Genomic DNA, 26,903 nt, shown 5'->3' with positions numbered 1-26,903 from the left:
AAAAAAAAACTTCATTGCTTTTTCAATTTTTATTCTTATAAGTTTCTATTCTCTTTGATTTTAATAACAAACACGTCAGTGAATATTCGTGCTCCCCCGGAGCTCATTTATATTTTGATCACCGAAGGTTGGCAGGTTTCCTAAGTCTGACCTCAGAACTCATTCAATTGGGGTGTTTATTCACTAGGAAAAAAATCCTTAGAAAATTGCAGATAAGGCTTAGGTCTTCCTTCCAAGCATGAAAATTAAATAAAATGAATTCTGTTTGGTTTTTTAATAACTAAACAGATCTAGCAATGACTTTTCTTGTAGTCAAGCCCATCCCCGCACCATTGCAACGAAAGTTTCAAAAGAGCTCTTACTTGAAAGCGTTATATATTTTAAACAATGTTTCTTATATTCAACTGATGTATTGTAAGTGCAGACGTGTTGTAAGTTATTAGTTTTCATTTTTTTTTAAAGAAAATGATTGTCATTTTTGTTCAGTTTAGGTCGATCTTTGCTTGTCACTAGAAAATTTAACGTTTCAGGTCGAATTTTTGTTACTTTCGGAATGGTTGCTTATGCCATTGTCTTTGGTTGTCTGTCGGTAATTTTGCCTCTATTTGGGCCAAAAGTGTAGATTTACACTATAAAATGGGAAATTGCAACTGTCATGACCACATGTATGTTTTGTTAACTTAAAAAGGGAACCAGAACTAAATTTTTTTTTTTTACTAATCAGTAATCTTCCTATTTTCTAAAAAACAGGCTAGAAAGAATACCAAACCCTAAATCCTGATGGTTTTCGAACGATCCACATTAATGTCAAAACAAAACCAGCAAATTACTTGAGAAATATAGTATATTAAGGTGGGAATCATAAAATTCTAACAAATGGAAGAAACTTTCTTCCCCTTCCTTGTACCTACCTAGGAAAAATTTACTTCAACCCTTTATTGACGAAAACTCAAAATTTTTAAAAAGTCGACTGACTTTTTCACATTTTTATTTTTAAGGAATAAAACATCAAACATAAATACCACATCACTTTTTACTTTTCTTATTTTCCTGGGCTCTTAAAATCGCACCTGGAGCTGGGTATGGGCGCATCTGATATAGAGGTCCGCTTGCTGTCGAATCTACCCCCGTTTTTACATCAGCTGCTAATCCAGCTGACCAATCACCTCTGCAATGAATGGAAAAAGGCTATTTCGCTTTGTGAGATAAAACGGCTTTTAACATACACAGAGTTTTAGTTCACTAGAATGGTCCACACATCTGACACTATCATAATTTTAGTCAGTTAAAATCTGGCCAACTGTGAATTTCTTTACCAGACCAATATCTCGCTTTGCATTTTTCTGGTGATGCTCCTCTTTTGCCTTTATTTTTATTTACCATTTACAAATAAGAAAAAATAGGATAGAGCCAATAATTAAAAAGGAAAGCATGGATATTCTGGAGAATTATTCACTGTTTGTCCTCTGCACAAAAAAAAAAAAAAAAAAAAAAAAAAAAAAAAAAAAAAAAAAAAAAAAAAAATAAAGGAAAAGTATAGAACGAAGAGTATAGACCAAGGAAATATACAATTGACTAACCTTTATTTGAGGTATAGACAAATAAGTTACCTTCTGAGCAAGACCGTATCCAGGGGGGGGGGGGGGGTGGGAGGGTTTGAACCTCCCGCCCCTTCAACATTTTTTTTCAACCCTAAAATAATAACAAAATGTATGTAAACAAATTTTTTATGATTTTTGTAAGGTATAATTTTTGTGCCCCCCCCCCCCGAAAAAAATATCCTGGATACGCCCTTGCTTCTGAGTCTATTGAATTCCAAAATCCCTAATCATTTTGCTTCAATTTAAAATCTTTATTCTTATCAGGCATAATGAGCCTACTTAGTATTCAAAATTATGTGTGCCAATCTTACTCCTTATAATTAAAGGGAAACTTAATCGAGTAAGAGGATTAATTCAAAGCACAATCATTGGCAGATTAGAAAACTCCTTAGGGGGAAAAGGGGCTCAAACCATGAAATTACGTTCGAAAAGAGGGACTGAGTTCAAGGTCACCTATTTCCCGTCCTTTTTTATTGCTATGAGAATTCGTCAAGTAGGAAAAACGAAAACAAAATCCCGATAGTTACGGAACGTAGAATTCCAAATTTAACCAGTTATTTTTTTGTTGTTTAAGGAAGGGAATTCGGAAATGAACATCTGGTGAGTACATTCATCTTTACAGTAAGTGATCTACTCCTATGCAATGATAGGAGAACCTTTGTTCACAGAAAATTAAATTAATTATGAAATATCATCGATTTTCAACCATAAGATCAATATTAAATGGAGAGATGAGGAATGTCTTCTGGGAAAAGAAATTCAGGGGTTAACATACAAAATTCCAGGAATGTTGGCAGAGAATCAAAACGACCAAAAATCTTACCATTGCGACCATCAGGACAGTTACCACTGACCTTCACTACCTTATTTTAATAGCCCAATTATAAAATATGCATCTGTAGGAAGCACTAACGCATGGCATATTGTAGAAGCTTTGAAAACAACCTTAGAATGTAAATAGAAAACTAAATTTCACTGAAAAGCGCTGTGGGTAGTTTACCTACAACCTGGCCAAGATTGTGCCTGAATTTATGGGACTGTAACGTCTCATGTGATCCTCATTTTAGATTCTATGCTCCTTGATTGAACTTTAGTAACTAGTTAGATTTCAATGTATATTTAGTCGAAAATTTTTAAAACCAGTTAAAAAGTTGATGCGACCAGTCAGTTTACTAAGGATTATTTTATCCAAGTTTTATTTTAGATAACCAGACAGCAAAATATGACTTCCGAAAAAATCTATTTTCTAGATTCTGAACAGACGTAGCAATTATTTACTTCTGTAACACCCATTCAAACCTTCAAGAATGATTGAAAGACATGTACTTGGCTTCAATATTTAAAGCAATTTCCCTGCTTTCTTCACAATGGTGCCATATATTTAATCTACAAAATAAGGACTATTTTTTTATCTCTGAGCAAGGACTGACAATTATATTGGTTTACCAATTTTTTTTTTATTTGTACTATAAAAAAAGTCACCATTTATGAAAATACAAAAAAATCCTATACGAAAATATGATAAGTTAACAGATGAGTGGCAATCTTCAACAATATTGACGCTGAAACAACATGTGGATTGGTTTGAAGTTCCCTGTTTCTTCACCATCAACAATAATTATAACGTTCAAAGAGCAAAATCTTGTTTTCTGAGCAAAATCTTTTTACAGATGTAATTTTCCGAGAAAAAAAAGCATTTATTTTATCATAACTATTTTAACGGTGCAACTATTTTATCTGGTGTAACGAGCGACAATGCTAAAGGAAAGGGGAACTGTTAGGAGCCAATCGCTATGCCAATACTGAACTGGAATAAGGTTAGTAATGTATTTAATCAGCAAATGACAGCTATATTCTTCATGACAGCACATAAAATACAAGCATCTGGGTAATTTTTTTACAATTAAACTTGGCTATGACTGATAGATAAGTTCCACAGGATAAATTTGGACCTTGTTAAACAAATTTAAAATATAAGGATTATTATGATGTGGAGAAACATTACTGCTTTCTCAGCGGTTTTTTCTCGCGCAGTTAGCGGTCTGCAGCTGGAAATGATAAGAGATGCAAACTCGAAGTTTGTCCTAGGCACAAGAATCGGAAACGGGGCAGAAAAGTTTTTGTGAAGTTTGTAAATTTTCTAGTCGTTGTTAATAAAATATAAAACCGTTTTTCCCTCATAATGTTTATGGTGTAACAACATAATTATCCTAGCTGCGGAAGTAAACTGAACAACTTGATGTCGTACTTTTGCAAACATTATCTGTGAGAAAAGGGGAACACAATTTCGCATCTATTCCATTTCTAAGAAATAATTCTTGAAATGTTGATCTCGAATACTAAATTCCAATGTTTTGGGTTGTTTTCTACAATTGTTTAGTTCAAATATATTAGTCACCTAGACAACTAAGAAATTATCTAGTTATATCCCCAATTTCAGCCTAAATAGGAAAAAACCCTGTCAATTTTAAATTCTGAGATAGCCAATCAGTTTAGAAATAAAAAAAAAACAAAAAACAATTATACGGCCTCTTAGGAATTAGAAACTATTCTCCTGTGTGAAGATGTATTTGTTCATGAATACAGTTTTATACAAAATGAACAACTCTTAACCTATGGCCATTTATCCACTAGTCAGCAAATAGAATAGATATCAGTAGTTTTTTGTGGAGATGCCATAAGTAGAGCCTTAAGAAATAAGTAGAGCGCTTACAGGCCAAAATTTCCAAAAAAAAATAAAAATATGAGATGTACTTCAGATAAATTTTGATATATGTAACCCTTGACCTCCCTTAATATGGAGGAATATATATGGACTAATGTTATTCAGAAAATTTCTATTATTGGATTTTCAGAGTTGCTTGTAGTTTAACTGATGGATAAGAGGCATAAATAGTATGGTTCTAGATGAGGCACTTTTTGTTACCTTAGAAATTCGTCGAGTCCAGTTAATAAAACATTCATTTACTCCAGGAAAATTTTGTCAAGCCACTATTCCCACTCTCTTCTTAAGTTATTTTTAGGGCTGAGGAGATAACACAGAAGACAGGTATATATCAAAGACAAAACATTTTACCATTGACTTTTTAGGTTTTTTTTTTCTTTGAGATTAGACTTTGAGAACATAATTCCTATGATCTTAGTAGGATTGTGAGCCGTATCGGTCCTTTGTATGAATTTTAGAAATAGCCTAGTTTTACAAATCTTTAAAAGACTTCATAAATGAGGATTGAGCAGAGGTATTAGGCCCAAAACATCTTCTTTGTTACTTATTTGAGCTGTAGATCTATTTCTTTGGGTTTGAACTTTACAGCATAAAAATTTTCAAGGACCAACAGAGGTCAGTTTCCTCTGCAGGGGGGAGGGATAGTGCTAGATCATGGTTGCAGCATCAGATACAACCTAGTAAAGAACAAAATCAATCCCAAAGTAACCGGAAAATTGTTTTGTCATAAAAAGTAAGAAAGAAGTGTTTAAAACAAAGCAACTATCAAATGAGGGTGAATCACCATTTGAATGAAACAGCTACCAGCAATGGTAGCTGTTATCTAGATTGATCTTAACGGTAAAAATTTATTGCGAAAACACATTTATGGAAATTTCGAAAAACAACCTGACATCTTTTAAAAATGGTTTCAGATCACAATGCAAACTGTACCCTTGGAATCCCCTTTGTAGAAAACCCCATATAGACAGATTACAGTCAGGGCAAGATTTATCAATAGGTCCACTAGGGCCAGGCCTAGGGGCGCAAGAAACCATAACTGATCAGATTTTTTTCTTGACAAAAACTGTACCGATGTGATTTATCTTCAAAGAGTCAGGTGCACCCTGCCGCCACGCAAATCACACCTCAAAAATCACCAATCACACCTCAGTTTTTACCCTGACTTTCTTAGCCTAAGATTGTAGATGAATGCTTACATTTGAAACCCTTCTTAATACCCCCACCTGCTTAATGCTGCCAATGTACAAATATCTGATTCTCAAATGGTTTTATCATAAGTGGTATTATTTTGAAGTAAAATAAAAGCTGTCATCATAAAGATTATTTTCTTAAGGAAAATTAACCCTCCCTCCATTGGAATGAATACGGAGCGGCAAAAATGCTTCGACCTAGAAGCGTTAAATCTGGCCCTGATCACAGACCCCAATCTTGAACAACTTGAACAACAAGGAAAATTTTGTAAATGGGGAGTAGTGATGTGCCCCTTTCTTTTGTTTCCTTTTTTACTAAGGTTATTTACCAAACAATTGGTGGAACGATGCACGGAGAGGGCTCTTTCAAAGGAAATTGTCATATCTAGTACCTTTTGCAAGTATCACGGCATCTTCATCCCAAGATGACATAATACAAGCATATTTAATAGAAAGTAGTAATATAAGGCTGAAGAGCAGATTTTTATATAGATTACATTTTCTAAAACGGAAACAACTTGACAAAGGTTTAAGATTTAGATGTTGATCGCATAAACAGAACTTATTAGTTTTTAGATGTTTTAGATTAATTTTTAGACAGCCCCCAAAGGATTGTCGAGCATGATTCTATATCCCCTGGCTTGACTTTTGAAATAATCTTCAGCAAAAGTTCAAAGATCATATTAATAAACGCTAGCTGCTTAAGAACTTAATATAGCCGCTCGAAGATTGAGTTCCATAGCATTAGGATCTTGTTTCTATTTCTGATGCCGAGAGATTCCATGGAAAAACACAATAGAAAAGCTCCTTTTATTGTATTTATCGCACAATATAAAACCTTACACCCAAACGGAAATTATATAATAGGCAACATTCATAATAAATTATACAAGAAACTATAGAAAACATAGGTAAAAAGAAAAACGACGATATTTCCGTAAAGGGGGGCATGACAACTAACCCCACCCTTACATACGTTTCCTAAGTCATACAGTTCAAACTGAGGTCATTAAGTTTTTTTAACGAATTAAATCAATTAAGGAACAAAAGTATTACCTTGGGATATCAGAATAGGAAGCTGGGTCCATGGGGTCTAAATCATTAAATTCCACTTTTCCTTTTCCTTTGGCCACATTTCTCTTTTCCTGCTTCTTCTCTCGCTCTATTACCCTTCTGGGTTTTTCTTCTTCTTCACTCAAAACACTTTCCTCTGAAGACGAATCTGATTCCTAAGAAAGAAAAATTGATTAGCCGTATTTAATAAAAAGCGTTGCACAATTAAGTTTCCTTTAATTCATTTAAATAATTCATTTTTACGCATTATTTCAAGAAATAATTAAATAGTCACATTCTTCTTATTCAATGTCTTAAACAAAATTGAGATTTAAACAATATATCAGATTTGTGCTGCCTATCTACTGTTAGACATGCCAGATCACGTACAGAGGCGCCATTTGGGCCAAATCTTGGGGTGGGCATGGAGCATTTGACAGAACTTGAGAATTTTATTATGAATCTAACCTACTTTCAAAGTTTACAATGATTAATACCAAATAGAGTAATTACCCCAAGGGTCGTCAGGTAATTACGCTCTTTGGCTAATAGGCGTGCAGTTAGTACAAATCATTTGAACAGAATGGATTATGTTGGACATAATGGATAATTATGGCTGAAAAAGGGTCCTGTGTGGTGGAAGCTTGGGCCCCCCTGGAAACCCACTGCTGACCCCCCCAAATGGCGCCTCTGATCACGTATTTATACACTAATTCCTGATGAAGCCAAAGCCATTTATAATTCTTCTATTTTCGTCGGTTTTAGCAAATAATTTATAAAATAGATAGAATTTAGAAAAAAAATAGTTCGCAGTATTTACTCAAACAAAAGAAATTCACTGTAAATGGTTGGTAAGAAAGGCACATGGCTGGACATTTAAAAGGTTTAGAAAAGTTTAGCATAAGATAGATAATTAGTTGTAATTTGTTAGTAATTCATTTACGATTTTTGCTAATATTCAAATCATAGATTTGTTACAATTAACAATTGCAAATTGGACCTTAAAATGTAAAACGAAAAATGATAAATTTCTTCCAAACTTATTTATGGCCCAAAGGCCTTCGGCGATAGCCGACGCTTGTATTGCCGGGTCATTTTTATAAAGACTTGAAGAACCAACCTTACGGGACCTGGTATAGACTTAGATACTTACTTGTACTCTCATCAAGACAAGGCGTTCTGCTACTAACCTGGCATCTGAAATTCAGACGTAAGCTTGGAATTTATTATATATGATTTTAGCTCGGCTTTACCAACCACAGCCCCCTCTTAATTAACAAACTTTAATAATAATAATAATATTTATTTCTAACCCACATACATCAAAAAGATAAATAGTGGAGTAAAAACTTGAAGAAAAACGGAAAACAAATAACAAAATAAAAAAAACAAATAACAAAAAAACGAGAGTCAACAATAGACATTAATCATACAAACGGATCAGACCGTGGTGAGGCGACAAACGCCGATACGCCGTTTCTGAGAGCTTTTTGTGTAGATCAGTCAGCTTCTCAGTAATGTTCGGAAGATGGAACTTTTTGATTATCTTTCGATTCTTATACCACAGAGGAAGATAGAGAAGAAATTTACAGAAACGGAAATAAGAGGATCGAATATCGCTAATATCTTTTTTCTTAAATATAGGGTAAAGTCCAGAAAGGTAAAGAACAGAATGATCGGAAAAAGTAGAATAAAGCTTACCAAGGGCAATACAATTGTATTTCCCTCGATTGGCTACAATAACTTTGGACAGTGCCACCCCCTTTTATTAACAAACTTTCAGACCAAGGAGAAATAAAATTTTATTATCTTTTCACTCTAGTTTCACAGCGTAGCCACAAACTCTCGACACCTTTCAATGAAAGCTAGTCCACTGGGAGAATTCGCGAACGGACTCGGTTTAGCAAACGCTGAGGCTTGCAAAAAGATTTTCAAGGTATCTCATCACCCTAAAGGTAGATTTGAAGAACTAAGAAACTTGATGGCCTAACGTAAAAAAAAACAAAAAAACTAAAACCTCTGGCCCAGATTTGTAGATATAGGACAATTATCATGATATGAATCGCTTACTAAAAACCAGGAAACTAACGAAAACAGTGCCGGTCATTTGAAATGGATTGAAAGAAATGTTTCTTCAAAATAGCACGCTTCACTATCCTATAATATAAGCAATCACGCAAATTGAGCCTGTAATAGTGATTTTTTCAACAATGGAATTTCAACGTTTCATTAGTAAGAATTTCAAAATTTCAAAGTCTTTTCTTTTTTTTTCAATTTCTTTTATGCTTCAGATTCTTCCTGAAGGCCGTAAAATTTTTTGATTTTGGGAGGGGCTTAAAGAAAAAGTACGCTTTCATAATATTCACATAATATTCCAGTAACCTTCACAGAAAGTAGGAACCCTTCTTCGGAAAGAATTTATCTTATTTGATTTACCGATTCTTCTCCACTTTCTGCACTGTCAGCTGCATTTTCTTCCTGTTCCTCCTTTTGGTAAATTTCTTCTCTAAACTTTGAAGCTGGTGGTCCAGCATAGAACTTTGGGTGACCTGGAGGAAACCAAGATACTTCATCACTCGCCATACACCAGTAGTAATGACGTTTGCTGTAGGGCGAAAATAGAAATAAATTGTGACGTAGTCTATCTTGAAATAAAGACAAGATGGCAACGAGTTAATTCGCAAGATATGTACATATATGTATTAGGATTTTAATTGGGAAGTATGTCCAAATATGTATTTGCATGAATCTATGCCAAAATAAAAGCTCTTTAAAGGCAACAACAACTTTCTCAATTATTAAAATCAATAATATGGATAGTCAGGCAGCAATGACAGCATTGTCGTCAGGCATCTTACTCTCAATTATTCATTTAATCTGTAAGACAAATAACTTGTAAGACAATAGTCGTTCATTAAAGGCTAAAAGGAATAGGAAAAACTCGACAAGTACATAAACTTTGAAATTTATTGCGAACGAAACCTATCTCAAAAACTAAAATCTAGAGTTTAAGCGTAGAAAATTAGTACTTTAAGTTTTGTTCTCCTACTTGACTGTACAACAACATTCACAGCACTTCAAACCAGCTATAAGCTCTTCTGACGTCTCCTTTGAATGAGAAGTCAGCAACAAGCCTTAGAAACCACAAGTCTTGATAATTTTAAAAGATTTAAACAATATAAATATAAGCAATCATTTGTGCAGCACTTTCCATTTTACTTTACTTGTGTTTTCAGTATCTTCTTCAAAACTAGAGGCATATTTTAGCTCCTTGAATTTCACGTAATTAGGCTCTCATTAACAAATAAGATACCAAGAAAAGGATGACAGCATGGGATTTTTCATTCAGAAAATCAATCCATTGGTTCAGCTTTTCAGTTTACAACAAAAAGTGAGACGATTAATCAGCTTTACAAAGATCAGTTTTCTTGAAAACAAAGTTCAGCAATCTGGGGCATGGCACCACAGATCTCTCCAAGGAAGAGCGGGTTTAGTCTGATGAAACATGTTCCCAGGAACTAATATTTCTATTAACGGTCAAACAGTGCGTTTTTAGCGATATATTTGATATTTTAAAGGATCAAATAGATCTTTTTAGTATTTAACAAGCCAGAATAAATAAAACCTGATCTTAAATGCTACACAGGTTCATAGTTAAATCGGTTTTTCTTATTAAAAAAAGAGAAATAAATAAGCTAAAAATTCACCATTCGGTGACAAAACGCGCGTTGAGACCTATATATGCATAAGGTTTTTCGCTAGCAAGCTCTTCATCCCTTTTCACGGTTTGGTGAAATCCCTTTTCACCGTTCAACACAATCACACATTTCTTAAGTAAACAAATTCCATTAACCTTAATAATAGGCTTCTCCTCGGACCAACTTTGACTGACAATAAAGAAAAGAAAATCAATAGATGTTCCGTATCTAATAATCTATTTAAGTTTATTTTCGGTGGACCCAAGAGTGCTCCTACTTCTCAGCTCTTGTTAAAGCATGTTCCATGCTTTAACACATGTTTCATCCAGTGAACGATCAGGACGCACTGTTGTAAGTTCGTCTCACCTGAAGGTCACAAGTAGATCACGTGTTTCGATCGTGTTTTTCAGATATAAATCGAAACACATCACTGAAAGGAGATCTAACCCGAGAAAGATCACAAAAAATTTATAGTCGTCTATCTTTCTAATAGTTTACATTACCTGGTTTGGATTGAACTACGCCTCTTAAGGTGTGATTTGAAAGTTGACTGCCAAATTATAGCACAGTGAAGCAGAAAATATTTCAGAAGTCCAAAGAATATTAGACAGACGAGTTGAGGAAATATATAACTCGGCTCCTTAATGATGCTAGTTTTGCAACAATTCCACGGCCTGAATGGTGCAGAAAGGATAGTTTTTCATCGAGAAGTGCACCTAGATACCTCAAAACCTCTTTTCTGGCTACCCCATCGTTCCTCTAGAATTCTTAATGCTATTTATTCCAGAATGAAGGGTTCCAACTTTGAAGAAAATAGAATAGACGACTTTTCGATATTTATTGCAAATCGATTGGCATCTATCCAGTTGTAAGTTTCTTCTAAGACAACCTCTAGTTTTTCTGGAATTTTGTCATATGTCAATTTTAGTGTCGTTCGCGCATGCCATCAGCTCATCAGATTCGTTTTGGCATAGGCCAATCAAGTGAATTAGAAGTAACAGCAGACTTAAGGTCAATCCATGTGGCACACCTAAGTATACTACAGTATTGTTCAAGGGAACTTCTCCTGGTGAAACGCCCTGATTGCTAAGGTAGAATCGAAAGCATTCTGGTGTCTCTTCTCTAAGTACGATATCTTCTAATTTACCAACTAGAATTCAATTATCCGTGTCGAACGCTAACACCAAACAAAATAGTAGCTGGTATAAGTCACATGTGAAGTGCTTTCTTGAATAGACTCAATGACCTCTGTTGAATGTCCTGATCTAAATCCAAATTGCTGCTGGTTGAGGAATCCCTTCACTCTGAGTTTAGGGTAAATTTGATTCTTCATAAGTTATTTCTAACACATTGAAAAAACCCAATAGAACTGAGCTTTGTCAGGTATTATTTGTGCTTTCTTTGAAAGTACTGGAACTACCCCACTCTGCAATGAACGATTAATTGTATGTGTCAAAGGATGTAACATATAGGACAACACTTCTTTTTGAACACTTCTATGAGTGCGATCGATTGTGGACGCAAATGCAACCACAAATTTGTGGTTCGACATAAATTTGTCAAAGAAAGTTATGGGAATGACTCTCAGTAGCTTAAAAAACACTGGACCCAGAAAATCACGTGGTGCAGTGTTTTCTTCAAGCGTTTTCAGAGCACGTATATGCGAACAATAGACTCGATTTCAAAGAACTTTCAGTTTTTTTTGGTAAATATTTTAAATTTGCAAAAATAGACCCTTGAAGAATTTTCTTTTTTGACCAAGCCTTTTAAGTGAGAATAGACAAGCTTAAACCTCTGCAGCAAGTATTTGCTCAAATAAAGCATTAAAAAAAATTACTGAGATAAATTTACTAACTTAAATAGGTCAGCATTAGAAACACTACAAATTAGCGTTCATCAAGAAAAAAAATTAGGTCAAAAGCTGAGATAAAACACGTTCATATTGGTTATGCATTATTTTTAGTTTTAAAAATCATTGTGTCTGTCCAGACCTTCAGCTTCAATATATCAGCTATGTTTAGCATAAAAATGCTGAGCATATTTGTTATTAAAATAACTAAGTCACCAATTAACTTGAAGAAAGCATCCTAAAGATAAATCAAATACAGGCAGCATCACTTCTTGTATGACGGACAATTCCTCCTGACCTTTACAATATTTGTAAAAGAAGTTATAGAGACTTTTAGTGTTAGCAATTCAGGCCCTTCACCGCACCTATATGGCAGACCTTTGACAAATTTATTCAAAAATTCAACGAAACTTTACAAATGTATCTCTGAAGTATGACTTCTGGAAGCAACACTTACCATCCAGGGTCATAAACATCTTTCCATCCTTCAGGAACAGGATATTGGCTAAGCATCAACTGCCTCCTCTTTTCATATTCAGGATCAGGGTCAAGACTAAGAGACCAGTGTTGCCGACAAAATATTGAGCAAGCATGATAGGCATTCCATTTATTAGGACAAGCACGGCAAATCTTAAAGAATAATTAACACTACAACCAATTAATGAAGAATTACAAGATATTTCGCTTTCCAAAGGATAAGGACTTACTAAAACCAGCAGAAATAATTCGAATGAAGCAAATTCTTGTCTCACCAACAAAAAAGTTTAATTATTCAAAGAATTGTTTCCTTTACCATTCTCTCCCATTTGATATCCATGGCTTTTATTGTTTTCATCATAATTTACTATATAATTAATCAGCAAATTTTCTAATTTTTACCAAATTTGCCCCCACCCCTTCCACCAAATACAGGTTTACGTGTCTAGTCTCGGTTACTGTCTCCCCCTATGCACAGAATGAGTTAATTTACAGCTAAAAAATGGAACTGAGACAAAACTACACTTACCAACAGAGAGGTAAATTTCCGTTTCTATTTTTCATGTAAACCCATATTTTTAAGACCTAAATGATGGATTCAATTTAGTCAACAATGCAATGCTGTCTTGTTTTGCAAAGCTGAGGTTCCCCAACTTTTTTCAAGGCTATTTATTCTTTTTTTTCTGATTATTCTTTTTCTATACTCCATGTCTTCATTAAAAAGGATGATAACGGGAGAGGGCGATGGGCCTTAAACAGAGAAGGCCTAATTTGTTTTCTGGAAGGGTAAAATTTTGCAAAACATTACCCATTTGAAATTTTTATCTTTTAAGAAAGCAAAATTGAGCGAAAACATATACAAAACTCTCGAACAGAAGAAAAGCTTTTATATAATTGTTTTTGCAACTTAAACGCTTTATTAATGATGAAACACAGACGTGAAACAGAGCGATAAATGACAAGTGAAGTGCACGAGTTTAAGTGAATACGAGAAATTTAGAATGTATATGAGTCGTAAGGGATACAAAATGCTTATATGAGTAAATTTTGAGGGAAGAGTGGGCTAAGGCATGTCTATTGGGACTGGGAGGAGCAATCGACCCCTGGATTTTAATAAAGTATGTTCTTTAGTGTTTGTGTGGGAAAATACCTTTCTGAGGTATTTTCAACAAAAAAATTCACCTCCTCCCCCCTTACATTTTGAAAAATGTATTTGCCCCCTCCCCTAGATTTTCGGGGTTTAGGTCTTCTGGAGACTAGAAGTTCTAGTATGGATCTGATTCCAAAAGGCATAAAATAGCAACATCTACACCAAACATAGATATTAAGTCCTGTTTTAGTCTTTAGATGAGCTAGTTGCATAATTTCACAGCACATCATTGAGTACTGCGGGCCAAATATTGCCTCTGGAGGCATATTTTTGAAATTACTCAATCATTTAGTTTTATAAGCCATTTTAAAATTTTATGACGATGTCATGCGGGGTCACCACAACCTGATAAATCCAGCAACTGAAAAAAGTCACAAGGTCTCAAGATTTGTCATTGAATGACTTCTTTCCTGACTTTCCATAATCATCAATTCTATATGACGGGAAGGGAGAGGGACATGGGAGATACATTATTCTTTTACTAAATCTAAATTAAGGCACACAGTTGACTATAACAAAGGACTATGGAAAAAACTATGGCTTTTAAAAACCTACTGGAAAAAAAAGATTTCCTATCAGTTTGAGATTTTTTTTTTTTTATACAGCAAAAAGTGGATGAAAATACATTTTGCTTTCAATAAAGGACAAATGACATTTTAAATTTTGGGGTCTTTAGGGGTTAGCAACAGCAGATCCATTTGTGTAAAAAACAACAACAAAAAAACAGAAACCCTTGAACACAAAACAAGGTGGAAATTGAGTTAGTCATAAAAAAATAGGCTGGAAGCTATGATCCGTTTTCAGATGTCTATTCTACAATTTAGGAATCCTTCAATAGACGCTAGGGGGGAAATAGGAACTCTTTTTGCAACATCCATGGTACTTACAGTCTTTTTTAGTAGCCTCAATTTTGTGCATCATCAAAACCTTAAAAATCAGTGACAATACCATTAAATATCAACTTTGCTGTATAAAATATGTTGGACCCCAAAATATTACAATTTTTACCTAATGAATGAATAAGTTCAGAAAACCTTGAAAACAAACTGTAATAAAATTGGAAACTATCAAACAGTTCGTGGTAACGAACTGTAGTAAGGAGCGACCCGGCTCAATAGTAACCAAAACTCTAAAAAATTGAATTTTGATATCAATAGCTACATCAAAAGAATCGAATTTTAATGCTGATTTTAAATATATAAGTTTCATCAAGTTTAGTCTTACCCTTCAAAAGTTACGAGCCTGAGAAAATTTGCCTTATTTAAGAAAATAGGGGGAAACACCCCCTAAAAGTCATAGAATCTTAACGAAAATCACACCATCAGATTCAGCGTATCAGAGAACCCTACTGTAGAAGTTTCAAGCTCCTATCTACAAAAATGTGGAATTTTGTATTTTTTGCCAGAAGACAAATCATGGGTGCATGTTTATTTGTTTGTTTGTTTTTTTCCCAGGGGTCTTTGTATCGACCAAGTGGTCCAAGAATGTCGCAAGAGGGCTCATTCTAACGGAAATGAAAAGTTCTAGTGCCCTTTTTAAGTGACCAAACAAATTGGAGGGCATCTAGGCCCCCTCTCACGCTCATTTTTTCCCAAAGTCAACGGATCAAAATTTTGAGATAGCCATTTTGTTCAGCATAGTCGAAAACCATAATAACTATGTATTTGGGGATGATTTACTCCCCCACAATCCCTGGGGGAGGGGCTGCAAGTTACAAACTTTGACCAGTGTTTACATATAGTATTGGTTATTGGAAGTGTACAGACGTTTTCAGGGGGATTTTATTTTGTTTGGGGGGTGGGGCTGAGGGGAGGGGGCTATGTTGGAGGATCTTTCTTTGGAGGAATCTGTCATGGGGGAAGAAAAATTCAAGGAAAAGGGCACATGATTTTCTAGCATTACTATAAGAAAACACTGAAAAATAAACATGAAACGTTTTTTTCAAATGAAAGGAAGGAGTAGCATTAAAACCTAAAACGAACAGAGATTATTACGCATACGAGGGGTTCTAAAAATACTTTAGCATAAAGAGCGAGGTATTTAGGAGGAGATAAATACCTCGCTCTTTATGCTATAGTATCTTTAGTAATTTCAACTATTTATTCTGCGGCCTTTCTGATTCAGGGGTCATTCTTGAAGAATTGGGACAAAACTTAAGATTTAGTGTAAAGAGCGAGGTATTAACGAGGATACAAACCCCCTTGTATACATAATAAAAATATAAGATTATGAAAGTTTGTTACGTAAGTTGCTAATTTACAAGTTACGTATATTTTTTACTAATAAAAACGTTCATTAAAAATTAAAAGCTCTAGTTGCCTTTTTAAGCAACCGAAAAATTGGAGGGCAACTAGGCCTCCTTCTCCGCCCCTTATTTCTCAAAATCGTCTGATCAAAACTAAGAGAAAGCCATTTAGCCAAAAAAAGAATTAATATACAAATTTCATTTTAATAATTTATGTGCAGAGAGCCAAAACCAAACATGCATTAATTCAAAAACGTTCAGAAATTAAATAAAAAAAAGTAATTTTTTTAGCTGAAAGTAAGGAGCGACATTAAAACTTAAAACGAACAGAAATTACTCCGTATATAAAATGGGCTGTCCCCTCTGCAATCCCTCGCTCTTTACGCTAAAGTTTGACTCTTTGTCACAATTCTACTTTTTAAAACAATTAAAAGCTTTAGCGTAAAGAGCTAGGGATTGCGGAGGAGACAACCGATTTTATATACGGAGTAATTTCTGTTCGTTTTAAGTTTTAATGTCGCTCCTTACTTTCAGCTAAAAAATTAGTTTTTTTTTATTTAATTGTCTAAAAGAGGAGCTTTATGACACACAGCGTTTTATTGCAGTACTTGTGTTGAATTGTGTCTACATTGCAATATTAGCCATTTAGTACATATGTGCTTCATAAAATTACCATATATCATAAACTATCAGTGCCCCTCATTTGTTTCTGGTTTCTGGATATGCTGTATTAATTATCAGTCTTACCTAAGAATTTGAGAACATATTGAGAGTAAACTATTTTGGCCATGCAAAACAAAATATTGGTTAGATTTGATAGAAAATAGCAGGCACCTTTATGAGAATTTCTTTGAAGGGAGGGAGGAGGGTAAAAATAAAAAATACAAATCATATTAACAAATGTATACAATTTTTGAAAATTCTTAAGAATTTTCAATATCTTTAATGGGAGCAGGTTTAACCCTCTCTCCAGTGCAAATCACTGCTTTTAGGAGCGCCAATAGCTTCATAAAATTAATAAAAAAAATATATATATCCTAAGCCATTTCGCTTTTATATATTCAGATTGTATTTAGATATAGACAAAAACATGTTGAATTCCAGCTTAGCTAACTACAAACAAATAAAAACTCACTAAAGTTTCTGAATCTCCTGCTTCCTCTTTATTTTCATTGCTAGATATGTTTTCTTTACTTATCCTGTCATCATAATCTTCAGCAATTATTTCTTCTTGGCTCTCTGAAATAGGTAAAATTTAACACTACAATTTTTAAGCATTCTAGGACATAAAAGAACTTGTGTCTCTTGTTATAAAACTTGGAAATTCTATCAATAACATCAATATACAAAGCATTTGAGGGATACGGTATCCCTCCAAGAACATAAAGTAACAATTCTAACATGGGGTTGAAAAACGACCCCGCCCCCTAAAGATTGGTTTCTAGTACTTAACATCATCACAGCTTGACAGTGGCGATATTTGAGATCCCACTCCTGAAAGTTGCTTTACATTGGAAACCGCCATGAAGTCATAGCCAGAGAAAAACCAAGAGTTGCACTAGTCAACCAAGAATCACACTGGTCTAAACCCATCAGAGGAATCTATGCAACCTGCACACCTCCATCAACCGGGATGGGAGGACACTACTGCACCAGTAAACCTGAGAGACGACTGGCGGCTTCTCCTTCAGGTGGCACAGGCGTTCATAAGTTCTAAGGTAAGCAAAGAATGGAACCACACTCCGTAGAACTTGCACTTTTGTATAGAAACAAAATCAGCTACTTGGTAAATTCCAAGTCTTCTAATTTGTGATTGAGTATCAAAAATTGATAAAAAGCACTTTTGCCTCAAACAAACTCAGCCACTTGGTAAATTCCAAGTCTTTTAATTGGTGACTGAGTATCAAAAATTAATAAAAAGCACCAATGAAAAGACTTGAAATTCACCAAGCAGCTGAGTTTGTTCCATGAAAAAGTACTTCTTTATTAATTTTTGAAACTCAGTCACCAATTAAAAGTCTTGAAATTTACCCAGAAGTTGTGTTTATTCCGTACTCAAGTGTTTTTTTTTTTTTTAATTAATTTTTTACACTTTGTCATCAATTAAAAGACTTAGAACTTACCAAGTAGCTGAGTCTGTTCTATGTAAAAGTGCTTCTTATTAATTTTCGATACTCCGTCACCATTTAAAAGACTCACAATTTACCATGTAGCTGAGTTTGTTCTATGCAAAAAAGTTTTTTTTTTATTAATTTTTGATACTCAGTCACCAATTAAAAGGCTTGAAACTTACCAAGCAGCTTAGTTTGTTCTATGCAGAAGTACTTTTTATTAGCTTTGATGTTCAGTCACTAATTAAAAGAATTGGAATTTACCAAGCAGCTGAGTTTGCTACATGCAAAAGCACTTTTTTATTAATTTTTGAAACTGAGTCATCAATTAAAAGACTTGAAATTTACCAAGTAGCTTTGTTTATTCTGTACACAAGTGTTTTTTAAATTAATTTTTCACACATAATCATCAACTAAAAGACTTGGGATTTACCAAGTAGCTTAGTTTGTTCCAATGCAAATGTGCTCTTTGATTAGTTTTTGATACTCAGTTGCTAATAAAAAGACATGGCATTTACCAAGTAGCTGAGTTTGTTCTATGTAGAAGTGTTTTTTTTTTTTTTTATTAATTTTTGATACTCAGTCACCAATTGAGACTTGGAATTTACCAAGTAGCTGAGTTTGTTCTATGCAAAAGTACTTTTTGCTAATTTTTGATACTCAGTCACCATTTAAAAGACTCATAATTTACATTGTAGCTGAGTTTGTTCTTTGCAAAAAAATATTTTTTATTAATTTTTATTATTCAGTAAACAATTAAAAGACTTGGAATTTACCACGTAGCTGAGTTTGTTCTATGCAAAAGTATTTTTTTGTTGTTTTTGATACTCCGTCACAAATAAAAAAAAAAAAATGGAATTTACCATGTAGCTGAGTTTGTTCAATGCAAAAGTGTATTTTATTAATTTTTTATTCTTATTCACCAATTAAAAGGCATGGAATTTAGGAAGTAGCTGAGTTTGTTATAAGCAAAGTGCTTTTTTCATTAGTTTTGAAACTCAGTCACCCATTAAAGTGACTTAATTTACCAAATAACCAACTTTGTCATATACAAGTGCTTTTTCATTACTTTTTGATACTGAATCATCAATTAAAAGACTGAGTCACCAATTAAAAGACATGGTACCATTGCATTGGACTTGTCTGGCACTCAAGATATGAGTATTGGGCAAACGGGAGTGTAAGTTTCGAGTACACCTTTACCAAGCCATAGGCTGAGAGTATTGCACTAATCTCATACCAGAAAGATGGCAATAGGATCTATTATGGGTAATGTGCTACCAGAATTATTAGTAAGAAGTTGGCTCTCATCATCAACTAATAGTTTTGTTTACATTCTCCTTGAGTGCTATCATCTCTGGAAATGTTACTCTCGTTTATCCTCCATCAGTAATGTTGAAGTATTTAGATAGTCCAAAGAAATCTAATCTCTTGCTGTTACAAAAATGCATGCATACATTTCCCAAAATTTTAACACTAGCACTTGTTTCATAGTTCAAATATTTGTCTTTGTCAGCATTCGTCAAGGTACAGGTGCTCAATCAGACATTACTCAATAGGACAGGTGCCTCTCACCTTCCTTAACAAATTTACACACGAAACTGACAAATTCTCCAAATTTGCTGTCTTCAATAATCTTATAACCTTTGCCACTGAAGATTACATCCACCATTAAAACCACCAATTCACTCCAATAATAACCCAACTTTCACTTTCTCTGATCAGTTCTTATACCCTGAACTACTTTGGAAAACGGAGAGATTCCATTATTGTAAACTCAAGACTTAATTCATTCCACTTTATTGCTTTTATTCTTACAATCCTACAATTGTCTGCCTATTCTAGCAAAAACGGTTGATTTTATGGAGTTTGCCACCACTAGTCAGTTGACCCAAAGACTTTCCATTCTGGGAGCTGACATTAAATGTTTCATTTCTGCTCAGGTTAGTGATATTGCAAATAGGATATCACACATTAAAGATTCACTACAATCAGTGTGCTCTGTTTGAACTGTACAGGACATCCAACTGTAGCTGAAACTAATGATTTCCAGATAGCACGTTCAGAGTATCAGCGTTTTGAAAGACTTTTGAATACTGTTGCATATGGAATCTCCACCCAGACTGATGATGCAGTTTTCCTGTTCATGCTTATGGAGTTGGCATTGGTGCCCTCCCCAGTCAAAGTGAAAAGACTTTCAAATAGCCATTAACCCTCTGGTATTGGCCCCCTCCTCTCCTTTTCTCTGTACCATCAACTGAATTTAGAAAGCAAATAATACATAAATCCTTTGAAACAAGAAAATCAATCAGTTCGTACTGTGATAATATAAAGGAAGATCAAATGAAGCACAGAGCTTTAGTTGAGGAGTTGAATAGCTGAAAACCTAATGGAGAGTCAGATTTGATAATTTGTAAGGGTGCCACCATTATATTTCAGAACCCCCAGTGCTCCCTATGATTTGGACTCTGAACCTATTTTGGCTGTCATGCTATCTCATGTGATGGCCAATTTTACCAGCTATGATCTTCTGTGTCTGGGGGACTTTAACCTGGCTGAAATCCATTGGATTGCAGGATCTGGTTTTTGTACTAGAGATTCTCCTTTTTTGTCTGCCTTTCGTGATAATTTCCTCTCTCAAACAATATTTCAACCAACTCGTTTCAGGGAAGGTCAAGTCTCTAACACTCTCAGTCACTTTGACCTTCTTATTAAGGTTGTAATAGCCACACCTGATGGTAACAGCAACCATGTAGTAATTATTTTAGAAGTATGTCTACCTACGAAACAATCATCTTCTAAGCAACAAAATAGGTGCCACCCACTCTCCTCTGTAAATAATGAGCAGGATTTTGGTGTCACTACTGACAATGAACTAAAATTCAGTTCTCATGCTAAGAGGTCTGCTGCTAGAGCCAGCTCAACAATGGGACTGATTAAGCATATTATTTCCACTTGTTCTTCTTTTCAACACAGTCTTCTATGTAAAGAACTTGTGCATCCTAACCTTGAAGTTGGAGTCTCTTCCCACTCCATATTTTGAAAACACATAGAAGTTCTTGAAGATGTGTCACTAAAGTGATATCTGACATGTGGGAGCTTTCCTGCCATGTAAGACTATCAAAACTGAATCTCTCTACACTTGTTTACAGGAGAAACAGAGGGGATGCCATTTTAGCCTACAAGTTATTGAAAGCTAATGCTCTCCCAGCATTATTCCCTATTGTTGAAACCAACTCAAGAACTAGAGGTCACCATCTGACCTTGTCAAGCAGTCTACAATATCTAGTCCACACTCAATTCTTTTCGTCATGCATTGTCAACAGTTGGAACTTATCTAATGAAACAGTTACTGTTGAATCTATTGATGTTCTCAAACAAATGATGGATGTGGTGTGGTGCTACAGAGAGTGTAAGCCTTATCAAGATGCTACTGATCATTGAATAGCACCTGGTCTTTAAAAAACTTTGTATACAACTCAAATCATCATTCTGGAGCTCTACAAGAAGAAATCCTTAGATTGCTCCTAGCTGTGATTTAAGGTAATATAAAATCCTTTGAAAGCCACACTTGAAAAGATACTTCTGATAGGGGCCAAATCTATGTTCATGGTATCTGTTTTTGATGTTTTAATAAAATCTGTTAAATCAAAAAGCCTTTTGAGAGGTATAGATCATATTTGCACTAAACAACTCATATATGGAATCCCTTTACTTCTTTCCTACCTTGTTCTACTTTTCCAAGTGGTGTTCACAAAAGGAATAGTTCCTCCCTTGTTTTCAACTGATTGTCTTACTCCTGATCCAAAAAAGAATAAACCATTAAATGAATGTTGATCATACTGGCCAATAATAGTAGCTACAGCTTTTTGTTAAATTTTTGAGAAGTTGATAATGCCTGAGTTGATAGATAAATGTTACATGCCCCCATACCAATTGGGGTTACACAAAGGAATAGGGTGTACTCATGCAATGACAGCACTGTCATCAGTTTTTATTGATACTGATAAATTAGAAGAGCTACTTGTTCTGGGGAGCCCTGATTTCAGTTGTGTTTTTGATTTGATAATTCACATGTATATCCCCATTGAACTGTATAAGTGCAGGGTCAGTACTTGTATTATTTGTACTTTGTATAATATGTATGCTCATTTAACTTTCATAGTTAATCTGTCTGACAGAATGATTACAGAGATAGTCATACCTGTTCACCATGGAATAAGGGAAGGTGACCTTATGTCTCCAAATGTATTTAATAACTAACTACATTCTGGATGCATAGTCTCCAGTGGTTTCTTCTTGTATTTTAGAATGGATAGACGTATATCTTATTGATTATCTTGACAATGTTTTCAGCCCTTTCTGAACAGTACTGGCATTTAAGAAAATAATGGTTAATTATTGTGCTTGTGTGCATATTTTACAAATTTATATTTCGTTTTATTTGTCATTTTCCATCTTTTTCTCTTTTTTTTTCTCTTATACTCTGTTTGTTATTGCATTTACAATGGGTCATAAATTCAATTCAATATTATTATCAACATGAAAATCAATAACACTTTGATAGAGGGACCTTTTAATTTCTTATATCAAAATTGACTTTAAGAAGCTCTTAAATACAATTATTAACTTGTAGCACACTGTTCTCCTTTTCTTAGAGTCTGGCATTTAGGCCTACTATTCATTCAGAAATAAAGCATCTTAACTTCCTGTAAGGAGAAGATGAGAATATAAGACAGGAATTATGTCCAAGGTGTTCTTTATAGTGTTATGTTGCATAGTGTAAGGGTAAATATTTGTATTAACAGAGTATTCAGATGGCTGAACAAAATTATCTCTAGAATCAGACATTCATTTCTTTTGCAAATCCAATTTTAAGCCCATTATTGACCCTCAGGATGATACTTTTTTCTCTTATTTTAGATATTACTTATGCCTGTGTTGGTAAAACTGTTGTTAAAACCAGTTTACACATAAACTGAATCAGTTGTGATAAATTGAGAATCAATAAATACATGGGAAATATATAATACAGGCTATATATTTGAGATATGGGCAGAACATTTTGCAGACTTATTTTTACTATTAATACTACCAAGGTAAGCACAGCTATCCATTAGATCAATCTTTCTAATATCACCTTTTCATCCTCACTTATTCCTAGCCTTAGCAACTTAGTCTCCCTCATATTAATTCTCATAACTATTCTAGCACCACAAACTTGCAAAACCTCTAGAAGTTGATTTATTTTGCTTGTACTCTCATCTAGGATGCTTAAACCATCAGCTTAATCAAAGTTCAGGAAAGCTTTTCTTCCTTATTTGAATCCATGTTCACTAATCCCCTCTGTCCTATGTTTCTTAAGACAAAGTCTATAAAAATGATCTATAAGATGGGGTATAGAACAAAACCCACCCTACTTAACTCCTAATTTAATACAAAACTAGCTACTAAACTCATTTCCTACCTTAGCCATAGCACTATTATTCTTTTACATAGCACTAATCACTTTAATGTGTTTGTCTGATATAGGCTACCATACAAGGATAAGACCTTTGCTAAAGCTCTTCAGCCAACAGGATCAAATTCTTGATCATAATCTATAAATCAGAGAATTAAATGTATTTGATAACTCAACCATTTCTCAAATAGGCTATTAGCCTGAGAGTAAAAATTTGGTTGACATAGCCTCTACTATTCCTAAACCTGCACTGCCCTTCTCCTAAAACTTAGCTTATAGAATCTCTCAGACTAAAAAACTATCATATGGCTAAGTAATCTGCTATCTATAGAGACCAGGCTAATGCCTTGATAGTTACCACACTGACTCTTGTCTCCTTTTTTATACAGTGGTTTAATAAGGCTTATCCTAAAATTGCTGTGCTTCTTCCTTTTCAAAAATCCTACTCATAGTCTTCTGTGGCTTATTTCTAACCTTAGAGCCACTATATTTAAGAAACTCATTTACTATGCTATCAGTAACTGGGGCCTCCTTATTTTTTAATCCTTTTAGTACTATAGCTAATTCTTTCTCACAAAACAAACCTTTCTTCACATCCAAGGTATCATAAAATTTTTATTTTCCTTGAAATCTTTTCCTGCAACTCTATCCTGGTTTAGCCAATTCTAAAAAAAAATCTACTCATCTCTCTTCAGACTTTGGGAGGGTGTAAAATAGAAGATTTTGAATAAATTTGGATTGAAGGAGTGTGTGAAGCTGTGCTTGCCCCAGGAAGCTTGGTAGTGTGGTGATTTCTTAGTAGGCCTAGACTAGTATATATTTGGGAAGTTAAGGAAGGATAAGTTAACATTTATTTACAATAGAAACAAATGTCATATTCATATTCAGAACGAAATTTTGATTCTAGAAGAGAATTTATTTCTTGGCTATATGACTACTCTGTTAACATAAATATTTCCCAGTGTGAGACCTGGTGTTGAGAGAAATGGGGTAGACTACTCAATATTGAACTTGCCAACATATTGGAAAATTAGAATTGGAATCCACACACTTGCCAGCCACAACTGTACCAAGATAAGGGACAAATTATTTAAAATTTGAGATAAACCAACCCAGTCTACATTAGCCTCCACTTCAATCTGTAGCTATATTTATATATATATAGGCTATAGCAACCCTATATATATTCAACTCTACATCAAACAAAACATTCTAGTAAAACGAATGTGTACTAATATATATATATATATGTCAAAAAGGAACCATTTTCAACTGTTTTGGACAATAGTCCTCTTTTAGCAAGTCTGGCAGCCAAGGCTGGGGGAAGCGGCATTTCACAATTTTTGAATTTCGACTGTTCACGTGACTGTTGTCAAGAGCTATACCCTATTAAAATATTCCGTGGGCAAAATTAGCCAATTCCGCCGAAATTTAGGCCAGGGACCTAAAAAATAAAAGGAAGATGAACGGATGTTAAATTCAATGCTATAAGATAGGGTCTATCAATTAAATATAGATTAATTAATGCCTGCATCCTAAAATGCAGAATGTTTGACTTTCTTCTTTCTGGGTGGGGTTGGCAGGAGCTTAACCTTTGGAAATAAGTTAATCAATAGTGGACAATCAAGCTGTGTTTTAAAAAGATCATAGTATTTGTCCCTCTTCCTCCTGAGTTAAGTTAACAATATCCTAATCTTTAGTAATAATTTAGTGACCACTTTGATTGTGCTATTAGCCTTTTCTTTAGCTATCGTCAGTTTATTGTGGGCTGTTGCACCATGGCAAACAGTATCTATTGGTGTTTGAGACAGGCTAAATTTTTATTAGAAATATAAAAAAGAAGATTCATGTACTAACGTATGAAGTTGTTAAATAAATTATTGGAATACTTTAGTCTTATCTACCTCCATATCATTTCTTTTCTAAGCTATGTCAAAGTAGACCATCTGCATTTGATGCAATACTATTAAATCTTCCAAGATGTTTAAAAAAAAATGTGAAACATCTTTTTAATATCAAACTAGGATTTTCCCTTAGCGAGAGGGTGGTTTTCAATCCAAGTTTAATTTGTATTTTTGTGAAATTGGTTTGTTTGTCGCCCTTTTTTAATTACATAGTACACGTTAAAGGGTTTCATTTTTGAATTTGCAATACCTGCACAGTTCGCTGCAAGCTACTTCTTGATTTGCTTGTATTATGTGGGGATTAAGGTTGATTGTATTCACGCACAAGCGATGATACCAGAGTGACACCATGCGTGTGATGAAAGAATGTAATGGAAAGAAGGAAATAACAAATAACTTTAATTTAGGAGAAAAACACTCTACAAGAGTGTTTTTGGTCTTTTTTTTCGGTGATCGTTAGGTTTTTCACTTGAAAGGCTAATCAAATTTACTGTGTGATGAAGATGTAGTAATGACTTCTGAAATTTTTACATCGTTGGGAGAGGAGTACCTTTTTTCTTAAAAAACTAAAATAGAATTACGTTTCAACAGCACCCGCTACAAATCAACTACATTAATTTTAAAACCTTTTTAATGGCTTCGTATTGCAATATTATAAAAAAAAAACTACATAACGGGCTATGGGTGCTACGCAACGTGACAAACTTAAATGTGATTTTCTGTGGTTGGACCTTTAAAATAATCCATCAAAATCAGTTTAACATTCTTCTAGATATTAAGAAAACTTGTGTGACAAGCCTACTCAGCTAAGATGAAACTACAATAATAAAAAAGAAAAGTCCGGTTACTTTTTTTTGTTTTACCTACAATTATAGAAAAAATTAAGGTGGCCATATGTACCGTACAGCTGTGTAACATAAAAATAATAACTGCTTTTATGCCAATCTACATTTTTTACCTGGATTCGGGTAACCTTTTACGTAAAACCTATTGTTTTTTTTTACAATATATTCAAAGGTATTCAAAAGAATACCCCGAAAGTTTAAAAGATAATCCACTGAGTCTTCATCTCCATTCTCCAAGAGCATAAATATATCCATAGCTCGTTTAACTTCGGTTTACCCTCTACTGAAACGATAAGAATTTGGTGTAAAAATGTTAATGAGCACACCAAGTCTTCTTAATTTAAAGCTAACAATTTGAGGAACTGAATAGTAAACCATTGCCTCGCTGTTTGTGGTGGGCCACTTGTCTACAAGTGCAAAGTCGATTGTGTAGATTTTGGAATGGTCCCAGGTGAAGACACTATTTCTTCACGTCAAGATTCAACTGTGTTTATGGGTATTTCAATCAATTATCCAGTTCAGTTGGATATTTTTTTTCAGACCGCTAAACAGGTGAGAATGAGCTAAAGAGGGCAAAACAGCACCTGAACT

At 34.2% G+C, this 26,903-nt stretch overlaps 1 protein-coding gene across 1 annotated transcript; it reads right to left on the bottom strand.

The window, feature by feature from the left end:
- Window positions 1-971: 971 nt before the first annotated feature.
- Window positions 972-24,934, bottom strand: LOC136027416 (polyglutamine-binding protein 1-like). Its single transcript, XM_065704663.1, has 6 exons — window positions 24,827-24,934; window positions 17,127-17,230; window positions 12,577-12,749; window positions 9,009-9,177; window positions 6,576-6,748; window positions 972-1,168 (listed from the first exon to the last, which is right to left on the bottom strand). Exons 1-6 carry the CDS (start codon window positions 24,894-24,896, stop codon window positions 1,027-1,029), a joined length of 831 nt encoding a protein of 276 aa, XP_065560735.1. The 5' UTR covers window positions 24,897-24,934; the 3' UTR covers window positions 972-1,026.
- Between the last annotated feature and the right edge of the window lie 1,969 nt (window positions 24,935-26,903).

Source organism: Artemia franciscana, chromosome 5 (assembly GCF_032884065.1).
Source record: "Artemia franciscana chromosome 5, ASM3288406v1, whole genome shotgun sequence".
Lineage (NCBI taxonomy): Eukaryota > Metazoa > Arthropoda > Branchiopoda > Anostraca > Artemiidae > Artemia > Artemia franciscana.
Note: the sequence above shows the minus strand (reverse complement) of the source record. Positions and strands in the feature narration are given on the sequence as shown.